The sequence below is a fragment of the Lacerta agilis genome, chromosome 10 (assembly GCF_009819535.1).
Source record: "Lacerta agilis isolate rLacAgi1 chromosome 10, rLacAgi1.pri, whole genome shotgun sequence".
Lineage (NCBI taxonomy): Eukaryota > Metazoa > Chordata > Lepidosauria > Squamata > Lacertidae > Lacerta > Lacerta agilis.
This window is the reverse complement of record NC_046321.1, coordinates 23,999,545-24,025,363: the sequence shown is the minus strand read 5'-3', so window position 1 is coordinate 24,025,363 and position 25,819 is coordinate 23,999,545. Positions and strand designations below refer to the sequence as shown.

General features: G+C 41.4%; 2 protein-coding genes across 6 annotated transcripts in view; one reads left to right on the top strand and one right to left on the bottom strand.

Moving 5' to 3' along the window:
- Window positions 1-11,160, top strand: part of PRDM4 (PR/SET domain 4) — an 18,005-nt gene extending 6,845 nt beyond the window's left edge. For 2 of the 5 annotated variants that reach the window (XM_033163169.1, XM_033163166.1), the window contains exons 5-12: window positions 1,925-2,074; window positions 2,749-2,796; window positions 4,083-4,201; window positions 5,002-5,087; window positions 7,307-7,434; window positions 8,159-8,473; window positions 9,174-9,342; window positions 10,168-10,480. In XM_033163169.1, coding sequence (XP_033019060.1) covers window positions 1,925-2,074; window positions 2,749-2,796; window positions 4,083-4,201; window positions 5,002-5,087; window positions 7,307-7,434; window positions 8,159-8,473; window positions 9,174-9,342; window positions 10,168-10,480 — 1,328 coding nt within the window. Of the gene's footprint in view, window positions 1-1,924; window positions 2,075-2,748; window positions 2,797-4,082; window positions 4,202-5,001; window positions 5,088-7,306; window positions 7,435-8,158; window positions 8,474-9,173; window positions 9,343-10,167 lie in introns of all 5 variants that reach the window. The other 3 variants (XM_033163167.1, XM_033163168.1, XM_033163170.1) reach the window with 3 other exon arrangements.
- Window positions 10,515-25,819, bottom strand: PWP1 (PWP1 homolog, endonuclein). Its single transcript, XM_033163172.1, is given in 16 exon segments — window positions 10,515-11,625; window positions 11,627-11,648; window positions 12,045-12,150; window positions 12,743-12,864; window positions 13,344-13,434; window positions 13,882-13,993; window positions 14,397-14,458; window positions 16,020-16,116; window positions 17,235-17,308; window positions 18,096-18,226; window positions 19,274-19,384; window positions 20,493-20,589; window positions 21,917-22,002; window positions 22,897-23,075; window positions 24,444-24,502; window positions 25,658-25,819. Coding segments are annotated over 16 exon segments (1,503 nt in total). The 5' UTR covers window positions 25,724-25,819; the 3' UTR covers window positions 10,515-11,537.

Here is a 25,819-nt window from a genome sequence, read left to right as displayed (position 1 = left end):
AAAGTAGAAGGTTTCTTGCAGTAAACGTATTTACTTCTGGTGGCAGAGTCCAGCTGAACTGTAAAAGAAATCTTACAGAAGTTGGAGGAAATTGGGCTAAATCTTACATTGTACAGAACTGTCATTTAAAGAAACCAACACTTTGGTGTATATTTTTTCCTTTTTTGTCAGCCCAGTTGATTTCTCCCTCCCAGATTACTAAAAACGACAAGTTTTTTCAGCTCATAGTGCATACAGACATACCTAGACACGGGAGTGGGTGTGGGTTGTTCTGCTGCCACTGCTCATTCCCCTCACATCTATACATACAGGCTCTAAAGTGAATGCAGCTCAATTGTTCTTTGCCCTCCCCTCCCCCCTTCTAATTGTCCCAAGTGTTTTCCCTGCTTACATGTTTCTTTGGGGAAACCCAGCCAGATGGACAGGGTATAAATAAATTATTATTATTATTATTATTAGTGCTTTGTTATCTTCATTATAAAAAAAAAAGAACAGACCTGTTTCCCTTTTTAGCACTTTATTTGGAGACATTTTTAGCCACCCTTCACCATAAAGGCCCAGGGGCAGGTTACAATATTAGCTTGCAAAGTTAAAATCAAAACAGTTTCTATCAGGATAGAAGACAGTAGAAGTAGGTCTCTTGAAAATCTGCTCCGCCCAAAGAAAGGTACAAGGTGGTTTCCTGTTTGGTGGACCCTTTTGTCAGTTAGTGCTGTTGGGCTAGGCACTGGAAGAAAAACTTGGTTCAAGTTTGTGTGTCTTGACTTTTAAGTGGCTATGTTCCCACAACAGGCTTTCCTTTAACTAAAACTATGTCTATTTGTAAGCACCCTTCCATTTGTTTCCCTATCCCTGCTGCACATAGGAATAATTAACCTCCACCTCTCAAAGACTGAGGGACATTGCTAGACAAGAGGACATTGCTTGTGTGAAACCAGGGATGTTTTTAGGGGAGCAGATCTTCCAGAATTCACCAGCCCCTTACCTGGTGGAAATCCAGTATGTGGAATACCGCAGACTCCTCACAGCAGCAAGGTTAAACGTCCTGGAAACAGCGGTCTTGTTGGGAAGATACAAGGGAGTCCCATATGCTCTGAGAGTCTGTCCCTGTGCCTTGGGAATGGTTGAGTCAACCGAACAAATTCTCCTGACCTGTCCATTTTATGTAGACCTTAGACAAAAACTGATAGCTCCACTCTTAGGCCACCTTAGCCTGGTAGATCGAGAATGTCAGGTTTAGTTTTTGATGAATAATTTTACTGGTACCACAACCTTTGAGGTGGCCAAATTTCTTTTTTTGGCCCTTAAACGACGTAAGGTTAAAATCAATAGTATCGATGTGGGTCTTTATGTATAATCTACTTTTAGTGTATGTTTTAGTGTAAACCCCTCTGAGTTGTCTCAGGTTTTTTAAAAATTTGTATGGATAATGATTGTGTTCTGACTGACGGTCGAATAAATTGTTGTTGTTGTTAACCTCCACCTGCTACTCAAGAATAAAGAACCTGTCTTTCCATCACATTTTAATCTCTTGCAAATTGGTCTTGTCCGTGCAGACCTATGTTAATCATAGCTGTCAATTTTTCTTGCGAGGAATCCTATTCGGAATAAGGGAATTTCCCTTTAAAAAAGGGAAAAGTTGACAGCTATGATGTTAATGATGTGTATTTCCCCTCTCAAATAAATAAATTAAAAATTGAGCAAACCCAGCTTCTGCAATATTTTCTGCCTTGGTCACTTGAAGGCAATTTTTTATTTCCACAAAGAGCTGGGTATGTCATTTACAAATGTGGAGTATTAGAAAAAGAAGACTGCAGGGTCTTTTTGTTAACTATTTGTAACTTGACTTTTTGTACACCCTCATCTTGGCTGACTTGCTACAGTAACAATATCCCCAATATTCTGTGTCCTCCCTCAACTGCAGGGTGCACACTCTGCGACAAGGCCTACCCATCTGATTGTCCAGATCACGGGCCTGTGACCTTTGTTTCAGACACCCCAATCGAGAGCCGAGCCAGGCTTTCTCTCCCGAAACAGCTTGTCATCCGCCAGTCTCTCATGGGAGCCGAAGTTGGTAAGGATACCGTTAACTAGATTTTTATGAGGTGGAGTATGGTTGATTGGGGAGAGAAAAGGAGATCCCAAGTGAATAAAACCTCATATGGTAATGGTGGAAAACAAGATAATTAAAAGGTGGCATTTGGAAAGAAATTGGGTCTGGGCAGTTCATTTGTAAATGGGTGTACAAGACAAGAATATCTGTTTTGTGGCCAGAGAATGGTGGGAGGTATTTGTATATTGTGCCAGTGCTCATTATTAAGTGATTAATGAGGAAAGCAATAACATTGTCGAGACTTGTTGCCTAGATCAAGGGTGGCTACACTGTGGCCCTTGAGATGTTGCTGGACTACCATCATCTGTGACTCTTGACCATGCTGGCCTGGGGCTGATGGGAGTTGGGGTCCAACAGCATCTGCTTCCTCACCATGTTTGCATTTTCTTATGTAGAACAGTTAACCTAGCTACATTAATAGCCCTATAAAATTTTAGTACCTCGCAGCTCCATAAGGAAGGTAGTTGATCTGGAGGCGAAGGTTGATAATTAGAAGATCAAGAGTATAGCAGCAAGTCATTTCACTCCCACTCAATGCAAGATTATCAATAGGTAGTATTCTCTGTAGCGTATTTTTTATGTCTGCAAAGCTACATTAGTTTACACTAATAGAGATTGTCACCTTTTCTCTTCAGGTGGGCAGTATTGTCAGTTATCAACATGTCTTGGATCTTCCTCCTTGGGTATGGCCACTAGATAAACTTTGGCAATGAAACTCTGACTCCATCAGTTAGTGGAATTAGGCCTGGGCATTCATAGAAACGTATTGGTTGTATTTATATCCATCTCTTTAAATGTTTCATTTAAGCCCTATGATGTTATATTTAGTTACTTGTGCTTTTGAAAACACAGCTCCAGATCCGCTAAAATAGCAACTTTTATTTGGCCTAATCTTCTCTGTTTTGCAAGGGTTTAATTACACTCAAACTGCCATAACATTGTTGCTGCAATGTTCATAAAGGGCTTGAAAGCCTTGAGGCCAATGACTTTCAAACTTTGTATCTTGAGGAGACACTTTCTGCAATGACTAACCTGTTACAGAACCCTTGCATGTCTCTTACGGCACCTCAGTGCATTTCAGGAGATCCTGGAGTATCTTCTAAGACGGGGTCAGCAACCTTTTTCAGCCGTGGGCCGGTCCACTGTCCCTTAGACCATGTGGTGGGCCGGACTGTATTTTGGGGAAAAAATATGAACGAATTCCCATGCCCCACAAATCATCCAGAGATGCATTTTAAATAAAAGCACACATTTTACTCATGTAAAAACACGCTGATTCCTGGACCATCCGCAGGCTGGATTTAGAAGGCGATTGGGCCGCATCCGGTCCACGGGCCTTAGGTTGCCTACCCCTGTTCTAAGAGCTTACATTCATGTGCCACACCATCCAGGTCTGGTGGGTGTGTCTCCTTGAACTGATAGTATGACCTATCTCTCTCCTACAGCAGTACATTTGGAACCCCTTTGTTGAAAACCCTCTGCCTTAAGGCATCACTCTTTTGGCGTGTGAATTAACAGCCTGGACAGAGATGTTTAGTAGAGTAACTGGGGAGATTATGGAGAACCTAGTTATTCTAATTGTGCAAAGAATTGGCAACCTGAGATGCTTGCTGTATTCCTGGCTGCTTCTGCAGTTTCTGAAATAAGAATTTTCTATTTTTGCAGGAAGTGCCTTGAAAACTTAAATGAGCGCAGGAGGTCAGGACCTCACTTTCACAACTCGACTGAAAGTAAATGATTTGATATTAGAAGAAAAATAGATTGATGCAGTGATTAACAGTTGAGCGTACTCCCAAGAGTGTTATGTGATAGTAGTTGTTCCTGTGACTATCTCATTTTGTAGATGCTTTCATGGGCTGATGCTTAGCAGTAGTCCTCTGAGTGCTATTCAACATTACGTCTTTGCAGTGGTGGTGTTGGGATTTGGTATGTGTAATCAGTGGGTTGTTGTTTTTAAACCTGTTGGCAGGTGTGTTGGCTAGAGAAACTATTCCTGTACGCACTTGCTTTGGACCCCTCATTGGGCAGCAGAGCCACTCCATGGAAGTAGCAGATTGGACAGACAAAGCTGCCAATCACATTTGGAAGGTCAGTTTGTGTTGTCATGTCCTCCTCTTCATTATTGAACCTTGTTCAAAAAAGACATCTTGGGTATGCCTTGTCTTCTTTAGTGTGCATGCACAAAAAATGGCAACATGACATTGGGTATGGTGAGAAAAGTGGCAAGTTATCCTGAGTTAAGTGGTATCTGTAGGTATAATATTCCATTTTCAGATTTGAAAAAGTGCTCAAGAGAATTGCCTTCCTTTTCCCTAGCTATAATGCTTAAGAATGTTCTCTTAAGAAAGGTGTGTGGAGCTTTTGGCTCTCCAGATGTTGCTGACCTACAGCTCCTATCAGCCCCAGCAAGCATGGCCAATGACTAGGGAATTCTAGTACAGCAACATCTGGAGGGCCAAAGGTTCCCTACATCTGTTTAAGGCTTGTCTGCACAGCAGGCAAAATTGAGTTTACCACTATGAGCTTCATAGCTGCCTCATCCTTCTTTCCTTTCATCCACAAGGAATATCAGGGAGCTCTAGCACATAGTGCCTTACAAAGGTTCATATCATGGTGTCTTGGAAATCCGGATGGGAGGGAGAATGTGCTTCTAGAAATGAAGCTATTCTCCAATAAAGGATGGTCCATAGTATGATGTCTTCATGCTTAGTTTATCCCATCTTTTTAGATTGTTTCCAGCACTTAAGAAATTTGCTAAATGCTCCTGTGACTTACTGTAGGAAAGTCTTGGCTGCAATATTTCTTCCATGCTGCTGCAGCGGCAGTCTCTGTGGAGAGATTTTCCAAACATTTCAACTGGCACTTCTGTCTTACTTTTCTCTCATCAGATGTACCACAACCATGTCCTGGAGTTCTATATCATCACAACTGATGAAAATGAATGTAACTGGATGATGTTTGTGCGGAAAGCCAGGTGAGAAAGTGATACACTTAGACAGGGTTAGGTATCTTAGTGAAGCAGTCATACTGGTATGATATGCATTCCTCCATGTATTGTATCAGAACCTTATCATTCTGTCTCTTTTCTCTGCCCCCATTTTTACTTGAAATAGCACTCTTGCTTTCTTTAACTGCTTTAGTCCAGGCATAGGCAAATTGCCCTCCAGATGTTTTGGGACTACAATTCCCACCATCCCTAGCTAACAGGACCAGTGGTCAGGGATGATGGGAATTGTAGTCTGAAAACATCTGGAGGGCCGAGTTTGCCTACGCCTGTTTTAGTCCAATATTTTGGACTCAAAAGTGTAATTCAAGAAAACTTGTTCCAACTAAATGTGTTCTCATAGAACTACACTGGTTTCTGGGCCCAACTGAAAATGCTGTTTTGGCTTTTGAGACACTATCTGAATTTGGGGCACTTAGAGCAATGTAACCTTTAGGCTTAGGGACCAAATGGGGCCCTCAAATCCTTGCTGTCTGGTCCCTGGGACTGTCCCCAGCTACATCCCCGACTTGCCTTGCTTCTCACCCTCGAGTGATTTTGCTTGACTACATTGTATCCTTGAACTCCCATGTCATTTATATAAATGGAGGATAGAGGTAGGGGTGTGTTTGTGTGTGTATATAGAAACTAGCCTACTGTAGAAAGGTGAACTTTACATTCACTGCTCTGCCCACTTTTTTTAAAAAAAATATTTTTATTAAAGATTTTCTTGATTTACAAAGGTAATGCAATGTCTCTCTCGTATTTTTCCATATAACATTTTTACAAATCGGTTGTTGTTGAGACATTAGGGAGAGAAGTGGGTGGGATGGGGAGATCGGTGGGGTAGAGTGACAATGTTTCTGTTTTACTTAATATGTGTAGAGTTTGGTGTCAGCGTTGTCTGTGCAGGTTCTCTGTTGTTCGCTTGTGCTCCTTTAGTGGTGAGAGAGGTCGGGGTTGGCGTGGGGCGTGATTGTTCTTTTGTGGTTGGCTGTGGTGTTCTTTGGTCTCCTGTGTGAGTGGGGTGGGTGGGCGTTTTTGGTCAGGTCCCCAGAAAGAAATGCAGCCCTCAGACTGAAATAGGTTCCCCACTGAAGGTTTAAATAATAATAATAAAAATAATACTAACACACCCATGCTGGCAACCTGAGCTCAGGTTCACCTTTCATGCACACAAGTGTGAGTCAGTAACTATATATTACAAGATCCTAAGCCCCTTTTGTTGACTTGACATGTCCCAAAAATATGCCAGCTCCGGGGCTGGGTTAGTTAATACCCTCCTGTGATCAATTGGAGGGGGACAGAGACAGCTTCCCCTTCTGTCTTGGACATAGTTGGAAACAGGGCATAGGCTGTGGAGCAGTAGCTGGGCTATGGATTCTTCATCCATTCCTCCATAGGATTGCTCTGCCCTTTAGGCCCACTTAAACCTTTCACCAGTACTGTAGCACCTCAGCTTACGTTACCTTCGGGTAACATAAATGGCAAACCCAGAAGTGTTTCGCTGCACGCGCATGCACAGAAGCGGTCTGCCGCTATGTGCGCATGTGCAGAAGCAGTCCCTCCGGTTGCGGAAACCTCGGGATCTGATCGGAGCTCCGGAATGGGTCCCGTCTGCAACCGGAGGTACCACTGTACAACTAATTAACTTCCTCCACTTCCAAGCTTCCGGCTGTGTTGTTTGGCATAGAGGCTTGTGGCAAAAAGGGTCAAATGTTTTGGTGCATACTCACAACAGACTTTCCTGAAATGGGCTGCAAGTCACGGGGAGTAAAATATGCAGGGTGTCAAAAACATAGGATCCAGGAGTTCAGAGGTGGACATTGGGAATGCTTAAAAGTAAAACAGCGACATCTGAATCTTGCAAGGGAATAATGAGACTATTGGTCATGCTGCCTAGAGCCGATGGGAGTTGGAGTCCAAGAACATCTGAAGGGACACACATTCCCCATCCCTGTTCTAAAGAGGTTGTCTGCTCCAGGATGGAAATGAGTAGTATTACAAAGCTGAATTTCAGAAAGGTCCACAGCTCCATTTCTTCATTCAGTGGAAATATTTTTTCTTTTTCTGACAGCTACAAAAGTAGTCAGTTACTATTTTGAATTAGCTTGTACTAAGAATGTTAAGCATTCCAGAAATATTGATAGAATAAATATAAATACTTGGTCACATTTAAATTGGATTCCCCTCTTCCCTGCATATAACAGGAATCGGGAAGAACAAAATCTGGTGGCTTATCCTCATGATGGAAAGATTTACTTCTGCACCTCACGTGATATCCCTCCAGAGCATGAGCTTCTATTTTACTATAGTCGAGATTATGCCAGACAGATCGGTAAGCAGTTTGATGCACTTAAACATCCACTTGCCTTCAGTTTGCCTCTTATCAGAGCTATGTTTGAATGGATTTAGCTCCATAATTCTAATTTTATTCATATCCAGAATGTGGAATTCTAATTCTAGGTATTTTACAAAATGTTTGCCAAGCTGGGTTATTTTGCAGGCTGGGAAGCTGTTATGAGCTTTGAAGCTTGCTCAACATCAGTTACCAAGGAACAGAAACTCTGTAATGCCCAATTTGCACATTATTGGCTTTACAGCACTATCTGACCATTTGTTTGCACAAAGCTACTAGTTTGTAACTTTTTCTGTGCCTTCTTTTTAGTCAGGATTATTTTCTTGTCTTTTGAGAGCCAGTGTGGTATAGTGGTTAAGAGTGGTAGACTCGTAATCTGGGGAACCGGGTTCGTGTCTGCTCCTCCACATGCAGCTGCTGGGTGACCTTGGGCTAGTCACACTTCTCTGAAGTCTCTCAGCCCCACTCACCTCACAGAGTGTTTGTTGTGGGGGAGGAAGGGAAAGGAGAATGTTAGCCACTTTGAGACTCCTTTGGGTAGTGAAAAGCGGGATATCAAATCCAAACTCTTCTTCTTTTGTTTCTGCAAAATGCTTTAGACTGAATAAAAAGGGAAGACCAGTCACCTTTAAGCAGAGCCAAGCTTGCAAGTATGTGAGAGCTGTGGTGCTTGAAACTCTGAGATCTTGTTTTTGTGTTAAAGGTGTTCCTGAGCATCCTGATGTGCACACTTGTCACTGTGGAAAAGAATGTGCTTCCTACACAGAATTCAAGGCCCACCTGAGTAGTCACATCCACAGCCACTTCCCCAGCCAGGGGCACAGCAGCAACCATGGACCAGGCCACAGTAAGGAGAGAAAGTGGAAATGCTCCATGTGTCCTCAAGCTTTCATCTCACCTTCTAAGCTTCATGTTCACTTCATGGGGCACATGGGCATGAAGCCACACAAGTGTGATTTCTGTAGCAAAGCCTTTAGTGACCCTAGCAATCTTCGTACACACCTCAAAATACACACAGGTAAGTGAGGACCTTAAAGTTCTAGAGTTGATAATGTGAAAGACTTGAGTTGCCTGGGTTGTTAATGAACTGTATTGCTGTGGACAAATTTCCACAGGCAAACTCAGTATGAGTTCTCAACATAGTTTTTTCTTTCTGTGAAAGAAACTGTAAATTTGTTTGAGTGACTTGGTTAATTTTTTATATTTGGCAGCATCTGTGGGCTGCAGTGTCTCCTCCTTCCTACCAAGCCTTTTTCACTAGAAATGAACATTGTATGCAAAGTTCCAGCTGTTGCATACTGTGCCCCAGAGCCCTGCTTAAAGTCCCCTGCACAAAACAGAAAGAACATATGGAAATGAGCTTTATTATCTTGCATGCTTTTTTGGTAGCCCCTTCTATCCCAATTTACCGTTTCTGTTCAATACGTATTTGACTAAATGCTGTTTTTAGCCTTTAGCCAGATTTGAAACATTTTTCTAAAGAGGAAACATGATGGGAAGGACTGTTGTGTGGCACTGTGATGGATCACACTGGGGTAGGATGATAGTGTCCTGTTGGTAGTAAAATGTGAGGAGAGCTCAGGGGTACATACTCCTTGACATGTGAACATGCAGCTGCCCCACATTCCTTGTTGCTGGCTTGGTTTTAAAGTGTTCATATAGTTAGGTGGAAGGAACAATGTAAAATGGTCTTATACCCCTTGTTTAACTAATTACAGGTCAGAAGAATTATCGCTGTGCTCTCTGTGAAAAGTCCTTTACTCAGAAGGCCCACCTGGAGTCTCACATGGTTATCCATACAGGGGAGAAAAACCTCAAGTGTGATTACTGTGACAAACTCTTCATGCGACGGCAAGATCTCAAACAGCATGTGCTCACACATACCCAGTAGGTAATTTGCAGGAGGAAGATAATTAGAACATCAGATTTTCTATAGAAATGCAGGTGTTGTCTCTTACGCACCTCTCTTCTGTGCAGAACAGAGGGAGCGCTGTGTTTTTACTCCCAAGGTAATTGACCGCCCTCCCATGCAATGGCAGCCAAGTGCACAAAGCCTCTCAGGCTCTGTTCACAAGGCTGCCTTCGCACAGGCGGGCTACTGCTTCTCCTGGGAGAAAAAGGTAGCCCACCTGTGCCTAGGCAGAGGTGGTTGAGGCAAGCACACGGACCTGCCTTGGCATGGGGAGAAGTCTAACAAAGCCTCCACCCCAGCTTGTGTAGGCTGGAGGTGGAGTTCTCTTAAGACTTCTCCACTAAGGGGCAGGCATCCAGGCGCCTCTTAATGGAGAAATTTAAATAAGCCGCTGGTGGCAGAGGGAGAAGCAAGCCAATACAGCTTGTTCATCCCTGAATTCTTTAAACTGCTCCCCAAATCTGGCCCTGTGGGGCTCCATTAAACTGCTCCTACCCCCCCCCCCCCAAAGCTGAGCAGCAGAAGGCAGTTCAGGCAAGGAGCCAGGGTGGTGGCAGCTTGTTCCCAGCACTGGGAACAAGCTGCATCGCTCCAACCCCATGAGGTGCTGGGGTGAAACCACCTCAGCTCCTTTGTTAAGAGTGGCGGCATTTTCACCCTGGTGCCTCACCCAGCCCTACTTTAAACCACAGCTTAGCTCAACTGGTGACATGCAAACCAGATCAATAAGTGTTTGTCGGTTATGTATTTGTATTTCCATTCAATCATAATTAAAAATGCATATTTTCTTCCTTGTTTAGAGAACGCCAGCTTAAATGTCCCCAATGTGAGAAGCTGTTCTTGAGGACAAACCATCTAAAGAAACACTTAAATTCTCATGAAGGAAAGCGGGACTATGTCTGTGAAAAATGCTCCAAGGCTTATTTAACAAAATATCATCTCACTCGTCACCTAAAAATCTGTAAAGGACCAACCTCCAGTCTCTCAGCCCAGGAAGATGACGAGGATGATTCTTCAGAGGAAGAGGAATTGATAAACTCTGTAAGGAGTGACACCTGTAGGCTTAATACGAACATGTATGTGACAAATGACGCACTCTCTTGCCACAAATAAGAAATGGAGGACTTAAAATATAAATCGACTCGGCTTCCTAAAATCATGTTTATTACACTACAGTGAATTTCTGGGCAAGGACCAGATCTCATCCCCTTATGATAATGGTGTATGCACTCAGAGGTTTCAAAGAAGCATAAAAACAAAATTATCACCTATCCACTTCAACCAAATCACCAGTAGCAGTTTCCACACTTGAAGTGCAATGCATGACTTAAGAAAAAAACTGGCAGATAAACCTCTGTATTCTAGTCAGCTGCTTGGAACAAGAGCAGATACCCTCATTTACAGTTAATAAATTTGATTTGTATCCCATCACAGCAGAACAGTGCCCTGACCCCCCCCCCCCCGGTGATGTATACATTAGTTTGGGCTCAATATGAACTTACTTAAATCAATATTCATTGTACACCAATGAATTGCCCATGTATTATGACAACTAGTATTTGCATATGAGACTGTTAATATACAGTATGGGATCAATAGAGGAAAGCATGCTTATAATGCAGATTTGGTTTTAGCATGAGCCAGCAATTTGCTGTATATAGTGCCATATGGTATTACCTGTATGGTTACTAATAACCATGTATTTTGGGGAGTTCTGCTGCTAATATATTTATGGAATGAAGATTAATTTAAAATCTGTTTCCTTATGGAAAAATTAAAACACTGCTTTTTAATGCATGCATTAATTACCATTCTTTTCCTCAAACCTTTTCTGCTGATGTAGGAATCTTTTCTCCCCCCTTGAAGCACTTGGCCTAGAACCACTTAAGGACTTCTTGATGAAGTTAGATACATATTTTAAAATCTTCACTTCCTAAAGAATGAATACATTGCATGAAAACCAAGTGTTGAGGCCAGTTTTTTGTGTAATTTCCCTTTCTGTTTACTGCTCATTAGAGAGAAAAACTTATATGGGCAGCTCAAGCTTTTACATTAACAGATTGTAAGATTAGATTTGCCCAATATCCTCCAAGCTGTAGATAAATCATTTCGGCACAGTCATGGTATCAATATTCACTTTGTATTATACAGTGCAAAATGTAATACCAGATCATGGTTCCATTACAGCATCTGGATCACTGCTGCATCCACTAGCAGAATTTTTTGCTTCAGAACTTGATGTGGCAACTACCAGTCTGTCGGTTTCCAAACACCTCATTCACTGTAACACAAATAAGAAGAGTAGTTCTGTTAGTACTACTACATAAATTCTGGCCTTTAACAATTGCCATGTAAGCCATCTTAATGTGTTTGTTGCACACTTCTTTTAAACCAGGAAATAATGCAATGACATCCACAGATGCAGTACACCTTTGACAATCCCTTCCCTCATTTATAAAAGAAATTCAGGAAGCCTTGGGAGTATTCTCTACCACACTTGGGAGCAGCTGGAGTAATCTCTGTACTGTCTGGTAATAGATGGTAGGGGATGCTAAGTTGATCATTTCTGACATTTTATACCCTATTTTCCTGTGGCAGTTTGCATAGTCAAAACACCACTTTCTCAGGATTGAACATGCCAACTAGAACTAAATGCAGATATAAACAACAATCTCACCTGCAGAAATTGTGCTTATGTCCCAAACACGTAATCCTTGTCTCTCTCCTCCAAAGGCATAAACAAATGGTAAGTCTGGGCAAGATGCTGCACAGAAGAGGACACCCTGTGGGCAAAAAACAAAGCATAATTAGTTTATGATCCCCAGGAAACTCAGCTACCTATCTCTCCTATGCTTAATATGGACAGGTGCTGCTACAGCTTCCTGCTACATATCCAGCCCAAAACTAGTGTATAAAACTTTGCATAGGAATCATAGTATCAATAGTTGAAAGGAGGAATGAGGAACCTATAGGCTTTCAGAGGCTGCTGGCCTACAACTTGCATAATCTTTGGACACATTGCCCTGGGGCCAACATATTCTCTACTAAATACAGTTACTGATCTTTCAGTATTTTGAATGTTCATATTTAATACACGTGCTTCCTATAATACTAGAATTTGTTTTACAATCAGTTTTGGTTGGACGTGTACTATTTATTTGATATTTTATTCTACACCCACTTCCAAATCTTCCACATACTCCTTCCATTCAACAGGTTTGCGGAGTGTTGTGAGTGTGCAATAATTAAAACTCTGGAAAACTCCTGATACATTAGATAATTCTTAAGACTGATGTGCAGCTGATTCATTTGAATGACCATATGCCAGACAATCCTAAAAGGACTGGGTTTCCCCCCCAGAAAGATTGGAATTACCATTTTCATGTCCCTGGAATGAACCAAACTAGGTTTATCTCCCAATATGTCCCAAATTTTCACATATTTGTCTGCAGATGCTGTCACAAGACATCCTTTAATCTGGCTGCTTAACTGTAGTCCTGCAAAACAAGCACACATTTCTACTGTAGCACTTTTAAAAAAGAAATCGCAATGAGCTAAAATCCAAGTTCTGCATTATAACGAGGGCAGGCCTAGAGGTTGGCAAGGCTGGATATTTGCCAGAGGACCTACTGACCCAATAAAAAACATTGGAGTTTGGGACCCAATAAGAGCATTGCTATCTTGAACACACACCCCTCTCTCCTTTTCAAGTTAAGGGCACACACTGAGGACTCATCAAAGTCCTTGGTTAGCAGTACCAACCAAACAATCACTGCTTCCCCTTCCTCTGGTAAAAACAAGGTATCTTAGATTTCCTATTTCATCTGTCATCTCTTATACACTACACAATGGCAAGTACATGTTTGTCTCCGGCATGTCTATACAGGATAACCAACCCCCATCCCGGTTTATATTGGATATACTGTATATAGAAATGAGACCTAGCATTTGTTTTGGGCAGAAACAGAAAATTTACCAGATACTTCTTCGTTATGAGCTTTCATTGTAAATACCGGTTTATGTGAACGAGCATCCAGACAGTATACAAATCCATCTTCTGTGCTGGCCTAGAGAAAACAGTTCCAAGCACTGTTAAAAGCAGAAGAAATCAATAGGACAATATCTGGAAATGCCTGGGTCAAGCTCAGCCCCACAAATGATGCCATCAGGCCTCACACAAGCCATACCCAGAAGCAAAAGAGGGGTGCGGATGAGCAGCATCTGCGGCAGTAAAGACTTTGGGGACTGTGTCTGGCCCATCACCATTGGTGAAAGTTTGTTTTTGGCAGAGCTTGTTGGTAGCAGGTGCAATGGAACAGCAATAGATAGCAGACCTCAAGCCTGCTGATTAGTTTGATTTTTGTGAGTGGCACTATGTTCCAATTGAGTATTTGCTGTCCATTCATTTTGTATGTTAAAAATAGTCTCAAGGACCTCCATTGGGTGAAGTGTAAATACACACATAGAGGGGAAAACACAAGACAGAAAAGGGGAACAGGGAACCTTGTACTTGCCAAAAAGTGGTGAGGGGAAAAATGATTCCAAGTCAGTCTTTCAACCTGCCCACTGAAGCGCCAGGTTCGATGGTTATCCTGTGGACTTCTGCAGTCATACAAAATTGCTGATCTGGAAAGTTGAATCAGAGCATTGACTCAAGCAGGGTATCAAGTTCTTTTATTTGGTCAAATGCAGATAGTTTTTGTTCAACCTTCTCCCTCCACGCCCGTGCCAAACTTTTCAAAAGCTCTTTAATTCTAGGTTAAGTAATTGAGAAAAGCATAGCATACCCCAGAGGTTGTAACGGTAAGAAAATCAGACTGAACACTACCGTTCAGAGATCACGGAGGAAGGAAGTGTAACCAAACCAGTGTATTGGACAACATAAGGTTAACAAAAGAATAAGCCAAACCCTGCACTGAAGCAAAAAGTGATTTTAGTGCCACATTATGATTTCTGTGCTCCTGTTACAATCATGCAGCTCCTACACTGTACAAGTAGAGCAGTGTAAGAATAACATGTCCTTCCTTACTTGTCGTAAGAACCAGAGACGAGAGTCTGTGTTTCAAAAGGATGAAACTGCAGCGTCTGCACCTGCAAAGAACGATTTGAGAAACACAGTTCAACTGAAATTCAGCTGCACAATATATACAGTATATGATCTCATTTTGTGTAATGCCAGCCTTCTGGAAATCTGGTTACCTGCAACCTTTAAACAAAATAGGTCCATTCCTTAGCATGCAAAATAAATAATGAATCAAAGTTGTGGATGTTGGAGAAAGAAAAAGGAGAGTCCTGGTGCCTGGCCAAGAATTTCATTTACTTTTATTATTTACAGTTTCTGACAGGAGCAAGCAGGCATTCCTACAGCACTCATCTCTCTGCAATGTAGACATCCTGATGGAGAGCATTACAAGCTGAAATAGTGTTTCACCAGATTAATCAAATTTGATAGTTGAGGTCAATTTCTACCACGGAGCTGCCACCACCTACCCTTCTAAGAAAATTGTAGCTAAAGGTGAAACCCAAAATTAAGAGGCATTTTCCTTTGTGTTATATTTTGTTTGTGAAACTTAAGTTGTTTCGTATACTGCTAAAACCTGTCTCAGTGGTATTTGCACTTAGCGTTACCAGAGGCAAGGGATGGCAGGCCTACTGTGATTTTAAACAGCAGAACAGAAAATGGCAGTAGAGGCAGTTTTTCATCCCTGCAGCAACATTAAGACAAGAGCACCTGCTGAAACACCCCTATCTACATAGCCATTATTAAAGGAATGAGCTCCAGCCACCTTTGGATTTGATTACTCTTATTAGAAGTGGTATGACTGAAGTGTTAATTTGAGGTTTTGAACCCAAAACTGCTTTTTTCCAACTTCATGTTTGTCTGCTGACATTCAAATCTGATTATTTTTACAAAAACAACTCTTTCAAAATCTGTTTCATTTCAGTTTTACAACTGGCAGACAAAATTTCTCTCAGGTCATCAAACCTTGCTTGACTAGTACCTCATGTTCCATACCTCTTCTAACCTGTTATTTCTTTTTTCCATCTAAATCAAGAACTAATGAAAACTCAAAGGAATGACCGTGTCCCTTCAATCACATTAAGTGCTTATAAAAACATTTCTACCATTATCTTGCTTACACCTGGAAAGCTCTGCTATTAACGGAGTGTATGGAAAGGCACTATTCATCTTGCCAGCTCCCAAAAGGGAGAAGAGCAGGAACATACCACCAGAGCTTGCTTTTGATATACACCCAGAGTTCTAACTGCTTTTTCAGGCAGGGCTCCTGTCCTTAAGAACTACAAGACTGAAATAATGCAGCAGGTAAAACTTCCTCTGTGCTGGGGGCCTTAATAAACTCTCATTTGCCACACAGGTGCTAAATGTACTGCCAGCAAAGCAGTGAGAAGTTGATTAACCTAGTTACCAGTAAAGTGGTCACACAGATTTTCTATGAAGCCAACTGGCTGGTGGGCGCTCTCTTTGCTGTTTTCTGGTAAAAAGTTAAACACTGGGGGGAATGGGTTCCCAAGTCCATGGCAGTTTATGCCTATAGTGTATTTTATGCTAGACTTTAAATGCGCCACACATTTCTATTGTTGTGTTGTTGTAGAAATACTACAGTCTATGGTTCTGGAATCGTCAACATACCTTGTCTGTGTGAAGAGAAAGCGTTGCTGCTGGTGTGCCCCTCGACATATCCCAAATAATTACAGAGTGGTCAGCTGACGCACTCGCCAACACAGATCTGAAGGAAAGAGGTGTGTGGATTCATGTGAACAAAGTGAAGGCCCAGTGGCCCAAGTGTAGACCCATTCCATACCCATTTTTGTCTCTTTTCAACTCTGCTGTAGGCTCAGAGATACAAAACAGCGCTGCCTAAACACAAAAAGGGTGCAATTGTTTTAAGCAGTCATTCCAGCCACTGAAATGCATATGCATTTTTAATGGCTTATATTAGTATTTGAAAGGTATGTTGACTGCATTACAAAAGTAAACTAAGATTGGCAAAGGCCGGATGCAATTTGCTTCCTGATCCCAGCATCCTATCTTAATGGGTAATGTAGTTCTGTTTCCTAAACTGTTTAATTAACTTCCAAAAAGGTAGGAGATTCCAGGGGCAAGCTAGTGCTAAAGAGGAAGAAGACCAGCCTGCTGCTCCCTACCTGCCAGAGGTTTCAACTACTTACCCAACACTACCTAGTCTCACAGCCAACAGCTAGACTATTAAAAGGGCAAGGCCCTGTGGTTTGCTGATTAAAAAGTATCTGAGCTAAGAGCCATCTGCTGCAATTGTCCTGCAGCAACTAATAACCATGATTCCTAATAAACCAGACTGTCAGACTGGAATGGGGACCTCTGGAGAGTGGAGACACTAAAAAAAACTAAAGCAATTAAAGTTGTCGGTGAACTCCTAGCAAAAAGAAACACAAAAACCTTGTTTAGACATTAGAACTAATCTTGCACACACACAGGAGGTGGCAGCAGGTACTACCTCTACATTCAAATGTACATCTACAAGCACAGGTTTGTACATGCCTTAACAAATGGGCACTGCAGATCTGCCCCTCACCCCCTGTGCAGCCTTTTACACACAGAGGACTAGACCTAATATCTGAAAAGGACTTAAAATGGAGCTCCAGAGAAATAAAATACAAATCTACACCAGAAATTGGTGCAAATCTCTCTTTCCCACATAGATTAATTTCCCCCTTAAATATCTATGGCACAGCGAGGGCAGAAATCTATTTTCTACAAATTTCCAATAACAACAGATATTGAACTGTGCGCAAGTATGCGAATACACACACACACAAATATTTCTACAAATTATCTTTAAGCTATGTTACTTTAATTTTTACTTACCTAAGTTGTTTATTCCATGAAAGGTCAAGCACTGCATCGGTATGCCCTTCTTGATTGTCTTCTTTAGACGCGTTCTTTACATAAAAACATTAAGAAGTCCTTTATAGCTTCCACATTTACTTCAATAAGCAAGCATGCTCAAGCAACCAATTAATTCCAATGCTCCTTTACATGCAGCAAACATGGAAAAAGCACAGGGTTGTAGCCAGTGCTGATCCTACTCGGAGCTGGCCCACCAATATTAACATGAATGACCTAGGCCCAATCATTTCAAGACACGCAGCCCTGGTCCAGAGAGTTCCTACAGCTTCTGAGGCAATTTCAGTTTATATTCTCTTGCCCCACTTAGGAACATGGCAAGCTGCCTTAAACCAAGTCAGACCAGTTGTCCACCATCTAGTTCACTGTTACCTATGCTGAATGGCAGCAGCTGTGCAGGGATTCAGACATAAGTCTATCCCAGTCCTACCTGGAGGTGCCAGGAATTGAACGCTAGGCCTTCTGCACACATACCATGTGCTCCACCACAGTCTACTGGGAACTAGTCCCACCCAAACTCTTCTGAATTAAATCCAAGTTACCTCTCTCTGTTCAGACCTATGCATAGAGGCGCTCCTAACGAGTTATGACAATTCTCCAATACTGAGTTCCAAACATGATCAATCAACCCCCCCCCCCTGGGTATCTGTAAACTGTTTCCAAAAGAAACAAAACCACTGTCCGGTGGGTCTGTAAATAACAAATATATCCAATGGTTTGAAAATGCAACGTGTAAGCACAGAAAATGAGCAGCTCCTTTTGGCTTTCATCCCAAATGGTTACTACTGACTATGATATTGATCATAAAGTCAGCTTACTTACCCTTTTCCCTTTCTTCTTCTTCGTTTTTGCTTTCTTGCTTCCGAGGGAAAAGACTGGCTCTAAACTATCCACTACGTCAAGGTCCCACACTTCAATAACAGGACTCATTGTGCCCACAGCAACATAATTCCCTGATGGAGGAACACCCATGATAATCAGGAGTTAGTTCATGAATCCTACACATTTTTTAACACATTGGTGTCTGCTATTTCCTCATGGAACTACCTCAACAGGATTGCAATTTTTTAAATCAGGTCATCTCATGAATTCACAGTGTTAGATTTCTATCGGTTTACCATAGGTAAGTAGGATATAAATGTCTAAGTAAATTAACCACTTCTCAATGAAAATAAAGATACTTGTTCATTTTTCTGTGTATTTAAACACACACATATTATGCACTACCAAATAGGCACATATATAACATACACAGGTTCCCCAGCCCTATAGTATTGTCATAATATATTTCAATTAAAATATGCTGTGAGACAGAGCGGGATTTTAATCATTGTCTTTGTATCCTGCATGCCTTCAGAGATACAATAATCTGCCAAAAGACACTTAGCGAATTTCACAGGCAATTGGGAATCTGAACCTAGGTTGCCTACATCCAAATCCAGCACACATTTCTCAATATAAATACAAGAAGGTGAAAATTCACACATTTAAAAGCTACTTGGAGGAATTATCATAAATTCTCAGAACAAAATAAGTAGCAGTTGTCAGCTTCTACAAGATAAAAAAATGAGGGACCATACCAGCAGTATAGGGGTGCATAAAAGGGCTTTTTTTAAGTGGCAGATCTAAACTATGGAACAGTCTCCCCACTAAGATACTCTTTTAGAAGGAAGGTGAAGATATACCTCTTTCACTAGGCTTTGGGAGGTAAAGAGCTGTATACTCTGTCTGAAATTGCGCCCTCTATTTTATGTTGCATTTACTTCATATTTTTTCCTTGGGTTTATGTTCCAGTGTGTTTTAATATGCTGTACACCGCATGGTGACTGCATGATGAAGGATGGTATAGAAATGCATACAATTCCTGAGCCATTAGTCTTTTAAAACAAGATTTTTTTGGGGGGAGGGAAGAGGCAGGGAAGTGTGCTGGCCAGATGTCCCAAAACTGCTACCCAAAAAAGCACCAAATGGAATTTAGAAAAATCTTGCAGTTAACTTACCTGCAGAATCCTCTGGGTTAGGATCAAAGTTCAGCCATTCCGCACTCAAAGGATATGCTGATAAGAGGATATCATGATGGACGTAGAACGAGTCCTCTTCATGGTTATAAACTGTACAAATTAAATTTTGTAATTTATATACTTTATGTTTTTGTCGATAATATCATCTTAAACTTCTTCCGCATATGTCAAGGTGACACACAATATGATAAAAACAGCTTTAAATAACAGCTAAAAACACAGAAAACAGCAGCAAATGAAAGAGACACCCATGGCAGAGACCATTCTGCTGGGAAAGCTTTCATAAGTACCGGTATGTTGCTTAATAATAATAATAATAATAATAACCGCTTGTGCAGGAAGAAAAAGTAGACTGGTTAACAAAGCAGACCCTTGAATATGAAGCAAACATGCAGTTATGCCAGTGTGCACCAAGTACTGAAAAAACCCAAATGTTAGGTATGTGAAAGCACTTTCCAAGATCCTTCAGCACCACAGTATAATTACTTTATGTCAGGCCCACACAACTTACAACTCAAGCCTGACAGGCATGAACTGTGACCTGACAAGTTCCCTCTTTCTATAGTCCCTTGTAGGAGGCAGGGAAAACTGATGTATTGCAGAGTTGCTGACAAAGTCTCCTAGAGTCGTTAGCGAGACACGAAGTTGTGTTGTCAACAGCAACAGTTTGACTTCTGCATTTAGCAAGTTTAACCAACCCGAGCAAGAAACACATTGTGCAAACAATAGTGCAAGCAAAGGTGAAAGATGACAACTCAGGGGTGCTGTGGCCCTAGACCAGGATTCCTCAGAGGAAGATTCCTCTGGCAACTGCAGCTACAAAGAAGAGATGGATCCACTCTGTGGTTCATTCCGATATGGGCTTGGACATCAGAGTATCCTGAGCCGCAAGGAAACACCTCTCTCGCTGGACTCACAGTTGGTCTGCAGACTCCAACCTATCAACCACCCTGACTCATAAGGACATTGGGCGATTCTCATCTGCCAAAGTCAGCTCGCAAGGATGGGAACAGATGCAGATCTGGCCCACCAAGCCAAAAAATTTCCCTACCCCTGCTGCAACTGTAAAAGGCAATGTTTGACGTTAAACTAGTTTTCAGATGATGGAAATCAATAGGCAAAAGAAGCAGTTGACCGTAATACCAGATAAACCAAATATTTGCTAGCACTATATTAAAAGCAAGAAGGCTTTACCCACCGTGAACTTCTAGACTACAGTGGTCCTTATCAACTCTGCCACACACGACAAAGTTGTCACTGGGCTTAATCATGAAGTCTTCGTGCTCATATTGCTCCTAAAAGAGAATGCTCAGTAGTGTTAGAACACTGCTGTACACAATGGTCAGAATTGAAGGCTATTTTAGGTGCGTTCAAACACTTGGGAATGCCCAGTATGCCCCCACCCGCTTCCCCTTCCCCTGCCACATAGCTACTTACTCTTGAAATTCCCCAGTTTCAAAAGCAGTTGCCATGTGATACAGTGAACTGCTGCCCGAGGGAACAAAATCTCAATTGCTTTGGGTGTACTAAATTAGTGGCTTGATTTTTTGATATTAGCTTAAGCTTCTATGAATATAGGGGTCAATAAGCATTCAAAAATAGCACTGTGCCTGATGGGATAAATAAGGGTGCAATCCTAACCATGCTCTCTCAGAAGTAAGTCCTAATGAATACAACGGGCCTTACTCCCAAGTAACTGGGGTTAGGATTTTAGTTGTAAGAATTCAGAAAGAGCTTGAAGATTAGCAGGAATAATTGGGATATCAGTGCCCAAAACTGAAACATCAAGTAATGTTGTTGTGATTATCACATACCTAACAAAATTACTACATATACAGATTATATATACATTTTGTCATAATAAAGTCAAGATGCACCATTACATTTCATCCCTGCTACCCCTTTCCCCTGTATTTCAGAATAGCACCACTACAGAGCATACAAAAAGAGTAGCAAGATAATCCACCTCACCCCAAACCTCCCAGAGGCTAAAGTAGAATGTCTTCAGACAAAACTGTCAAAGAATCATACAAAAATATGATTCTTTTTTTGTGTGTGTGTGTGTGTGTGTGTGTGTGTGCACATGTGTGCGTTTACCTTGCTTTTATTATGTGATGAAGAGCAGTATATAAATTTAATATGCGTAGTTAGTGGGATTTCCTGACTGACTTCACTGGGATTTAGACCCAAATAAGTAGGAAATGCAGTCAGATTAAAGTAAGTGACAGTGTTGAAAGGGACCAGAAGATCATCACTCTAACTTCATGCCTAGAGAGAAGACCATCAACAGAGGTCAATTAAAGGAACCCTGAACACAGAATACAAATGAAGGTGAGAAATCAGAGTCACCTCAAAAAGCTGGTCTTGAGTGTAAGGTGTTCCAAATGAGGCTATACTTATAAGTGAAGGAACAAACTCAACCAATTCTTTACAAATTTAAATATTTCTGTAACAAGGGATGTGGGTTAAATAACTAGACACCATATGAAGTAAAACAAAACCCAATACACAAATATGCAGGCTATATGCACATGTAACCCTAAGGGTACCACTGCATGATGTGAATAGATCAAACAGCTAGGAAGAATTTTGCTTCCACTTTTGTTTAACAAAAGTACTCACTGTATCTTTAAGAGTGACGTAAGGATCATTTTCATTGCTTCCGTACACTGTGAGACCTGCTAGGGTCTTTCCAAGACTCTCAGTGCCTGTAAAAGAATATTCACAATTTCACATGGCAGACTGTGCTAGGTAAGTCAAACTTAAATCAATGTGAAACCTTAGCAAGCAACAGTTTCCTTAGTAAAAATTATTGGTCAAAATGAAGCACAAGAGAAAACATAAAAGGTTTTATAATGGAACAATGAAATGCTATTTCAATTGTCACAAAACTGTCTGCCTTTAAAAAAACAGCATTTTAGCAAAAAGCACAGCTCTCCTTCACCACAAAGTTTTAAAAGCTGGAGCTTCATGAAAAGTCACTGAAATATATTTACTATGAACCAACTTAAGTGTAAAGAGGAGAAAATATCCACCTACAGAAAAAGTGTTTAGAGCACAGAGCATCTGGGTTCAAGACCAAATTGAATACATTGATAATGGATACTTAATTATTTTTATTCTGGTGCTTCAGTTGCAGTAGCTTTTTTCACCATTTATTAGAAATTTTCCCCATCCTGTCCTAATAGGGAAGAGTGATTGCTTTTGAAAAAGATTTGGCAGATCAATGTGCCTTATTCCCAGGTAAATTCTTAGTTTTTGGATCCTGGGACTGGAGGATCCTTCCACAAGGCAGATTATCCTGTCCATGAAGACCTTTCTGATCTTCCAAACCCTGTGAAGCCCAAACCTCATTTGCATTATCAAAAACAGATGAAAGTCAAGTGGCACTTCAAATGAAGCTCCTTGCCCATAAAACCTATAAATCCATTTCCCTTGACTTCATAAAAGTACTAATTCCTGTGGGGTGTTTTCAACTCTATACTCTTTCCTATGCAAACATTGACCCTTTGTGATCTATCTTCCAATACTCAGAGCAAACATATTTCAACAACTTGTGAAGAATTTGCTGGTGGATGGTAGGAAACACAGAAACATGTTACCTTCATCTTCCTCATCATAATTATCCAGGTCATATTCTGCCAGTTCGTTGTCATCCAGCTTTTCATTTTCTTCGTGGTCCTCATTGTTGGGAGCTGAACTAGTTGCCTCAGCATCAGCAACATCCATGGTGCCTCCTGAAGTCTCTTCCTGTTCATCCTCATCATCATCACTAGCATCTCTTTATGCAAGAAAAAGTACAACATACTTTGCACAACTGAATGTCACTAGAATGTTACCACTTAGTATTTAGTCACTAACACACAATTCCGTATCACTTCTTTTCCACTGACTCTGCAAGTCTTAAACACACTTCTTGTGGAGCAAATCCCATTGAACTCAGTGAAGTAAGCATTCACACGGATAGGATTCAGTTGTAAGTCTCACACCTATTTCCTTGAGGTTCACTGGTGTATTAGTATTGAGTAGCAGCAGCAACCACCTTAATGGCAGAAATTAACAAGCCAAACATCACAATGCCAAAGCTGTGGCTTTTACTCTCCTCCTAACATGAGGGAACCTGTGTGCACCTAAACTGAATCAAGTACCCTCCATATAAGCCACCTCATCACTCAAGTTCATAGGTTCACAATGACCTTATACACAGTGGCATCCTCAGCTTGTGTAGCTATATTTTATTCCCCTCCCATACTGTTTTCAAATGTTTTGCTTCCTCTATGGACCAAAAAAGTTACAAAGCAGGGATGTGAAAGTTAACATTCATATCCTTGCTCGTGGCAGGTTTACTCCTGCAGATGCAGAACACAGTATTATTTTGCTATCCTGGGCTGAGAGAAGTTCTGCAGAAATCAAGTACAAATATGTAACACATGAGCAATAATCTTTTAAAATTATTATGTCTTATGAACATGTGCAAAGGTGTAACAGAGACCAAACCTAGAAATACACAAGAAACTATTTTCTTTTATATTCTCACTTATACAACTCTATGCTTCACCATCCATGTAGAATAAGATATCAATGGCTACCAGCCATGAAGGCTATGTTCTGCCTCCACAGTTGGAAGCAGTAACGCTTCTGAATACCAGTTTCTGGAGACCACAGAAGGGAAGAAGGCTCATGTGCTCAGTTGCTGCTTGTAGGTTTCTCACAGGCATCTGGTTGGCCACAGTAAAAACAGGATACTGGATTAGATGGGTCACTGGTCTGATCCAGAAAGCTCTTACTATGTTCTTATTCAACTCACTCTGTTAACCTGTCCACCTGACAAGTACTGGAATGCAGTAAAATTACAGTTTACCTAGGCTGGATCTAGGCACGTCAAAGCAGCAATTCAGTTACAAACTCATACAGGAAAAACCAGTAGGGAAAGACAGGACTCCACATCACCACCTGGTGTCACAGTGTTATATCACATATACAACACATATAATACACTTTTTCTTTACCAATCTAGCTGAGTTCCTAGACTAACCTGTCTAGGATTAAAAACATCAGGGGTTTTGCAACAAATTAAACCTTCACATAGATATGACCTACAATATATTAACTTTCCCCTAATTTGTGCTTCAGTATTACCAAAACTTACTGCAGTCTCTCTTTGGCTTCAGAGACCAAGCGTTTCAATTCATCTCTTTCAAGATGAACCTGCAAAGTGAAAACACAGAGTACAGAATTACAATTTAATTCATGCCAAGTACCGTAGTTTCCCCCCAAAAGGACATTTGAATAGGTTTGTAAAGAGGTTCTGTCAACATACGGTAGTCTGTCTGACAGTAGCATCCTTGAGTTTTTAGAAAGCATGCTTTTACTCAGCCCAATCAAATAGGCCATTGAAAACAAATGGAAACTGAGCATCAATAACATCACAGAACAGCTGTGCAGTAACCTTAGAACAATATTTCCAATAATGAGAGGCACTGGGTGGACAAGCTGGAATTGGAGTGTCCCAAAGCAACAAATATCCACATTCTATGCAACTTTTCATTATGACTAGATACTTTTCCAATAAAGCCCCTTCAGTAATCCTCAAGCAAAAACAAGAAGAATGCTGAATGCTACAAGTAAATATTGGGCCAAGGCTTAGTGGGTGAGAGATGTTACACAAAAGAAACGGGGCAAAAATGGTAAAAGTAGCAACGTGGCTCCATTAGGGGCAAAAGAAAAAGAGGCAACAGTGGTTTTTTTGGGGGTTTTTTTACAATATTCCCTTGCTGGGGTTTAGATTGATTTTACATGAAAACAGAAGTTGTTCTAAGTCACGTTAAAAACTTTAGAATGAAAGACAGGATATAAACTTAGTATAATAATATATACCACAATGTATTAATCAGGACATGTCTCACCAGAAGGGCACTGCAATCCAAGAAGCATATCCTAATAATCGTTGCCTTTTATACTTTCCAAGAGACAGGAGATATGGCTTCTCTATTCGTACAGTCTTTGCGGCCATCCAACACCTTTTCCGACACTTTAACACGCCCAAGCCTACTTAAGCTCCCAATACAAACACACACACCCGGGAGTAAGCCCTACTTAGCTCGACGGGCCTTATTTCTGAATACACTCGTACAGGACTCGCGCTGAAAAATTCCACAGCGCTGTTGTTACAAACTGCCGACGATAACTGGCTTCGCCCTCGCTCTCTTTCGACCATTTTCCTGCCTGAACACTGATAAAGCTCCCTCGTTGCATTGTTAGCCCTGTAAATGATTGCACCGCTGCTGCATCTGACTAACGAGAGAGGTGCTCAGAGACAGCTGGTGCCAGGAAGGAAAGCCGCTTGCCGCTTTCCACGCTCACCTTGTCGGGCGTCTCCTTGGCAACGCCGCGAGGAACCCAAGCAGCGCAGGTGACGGGGCAGCTCATGGCCTCAGCTGGCGAAGGGGACAAGCCACGCGACCCCCTAGGAACCTTCCCCCGCTTGGACACGTGCGAGCTTTTTCCGGCAAGGGCCCGCTTCGC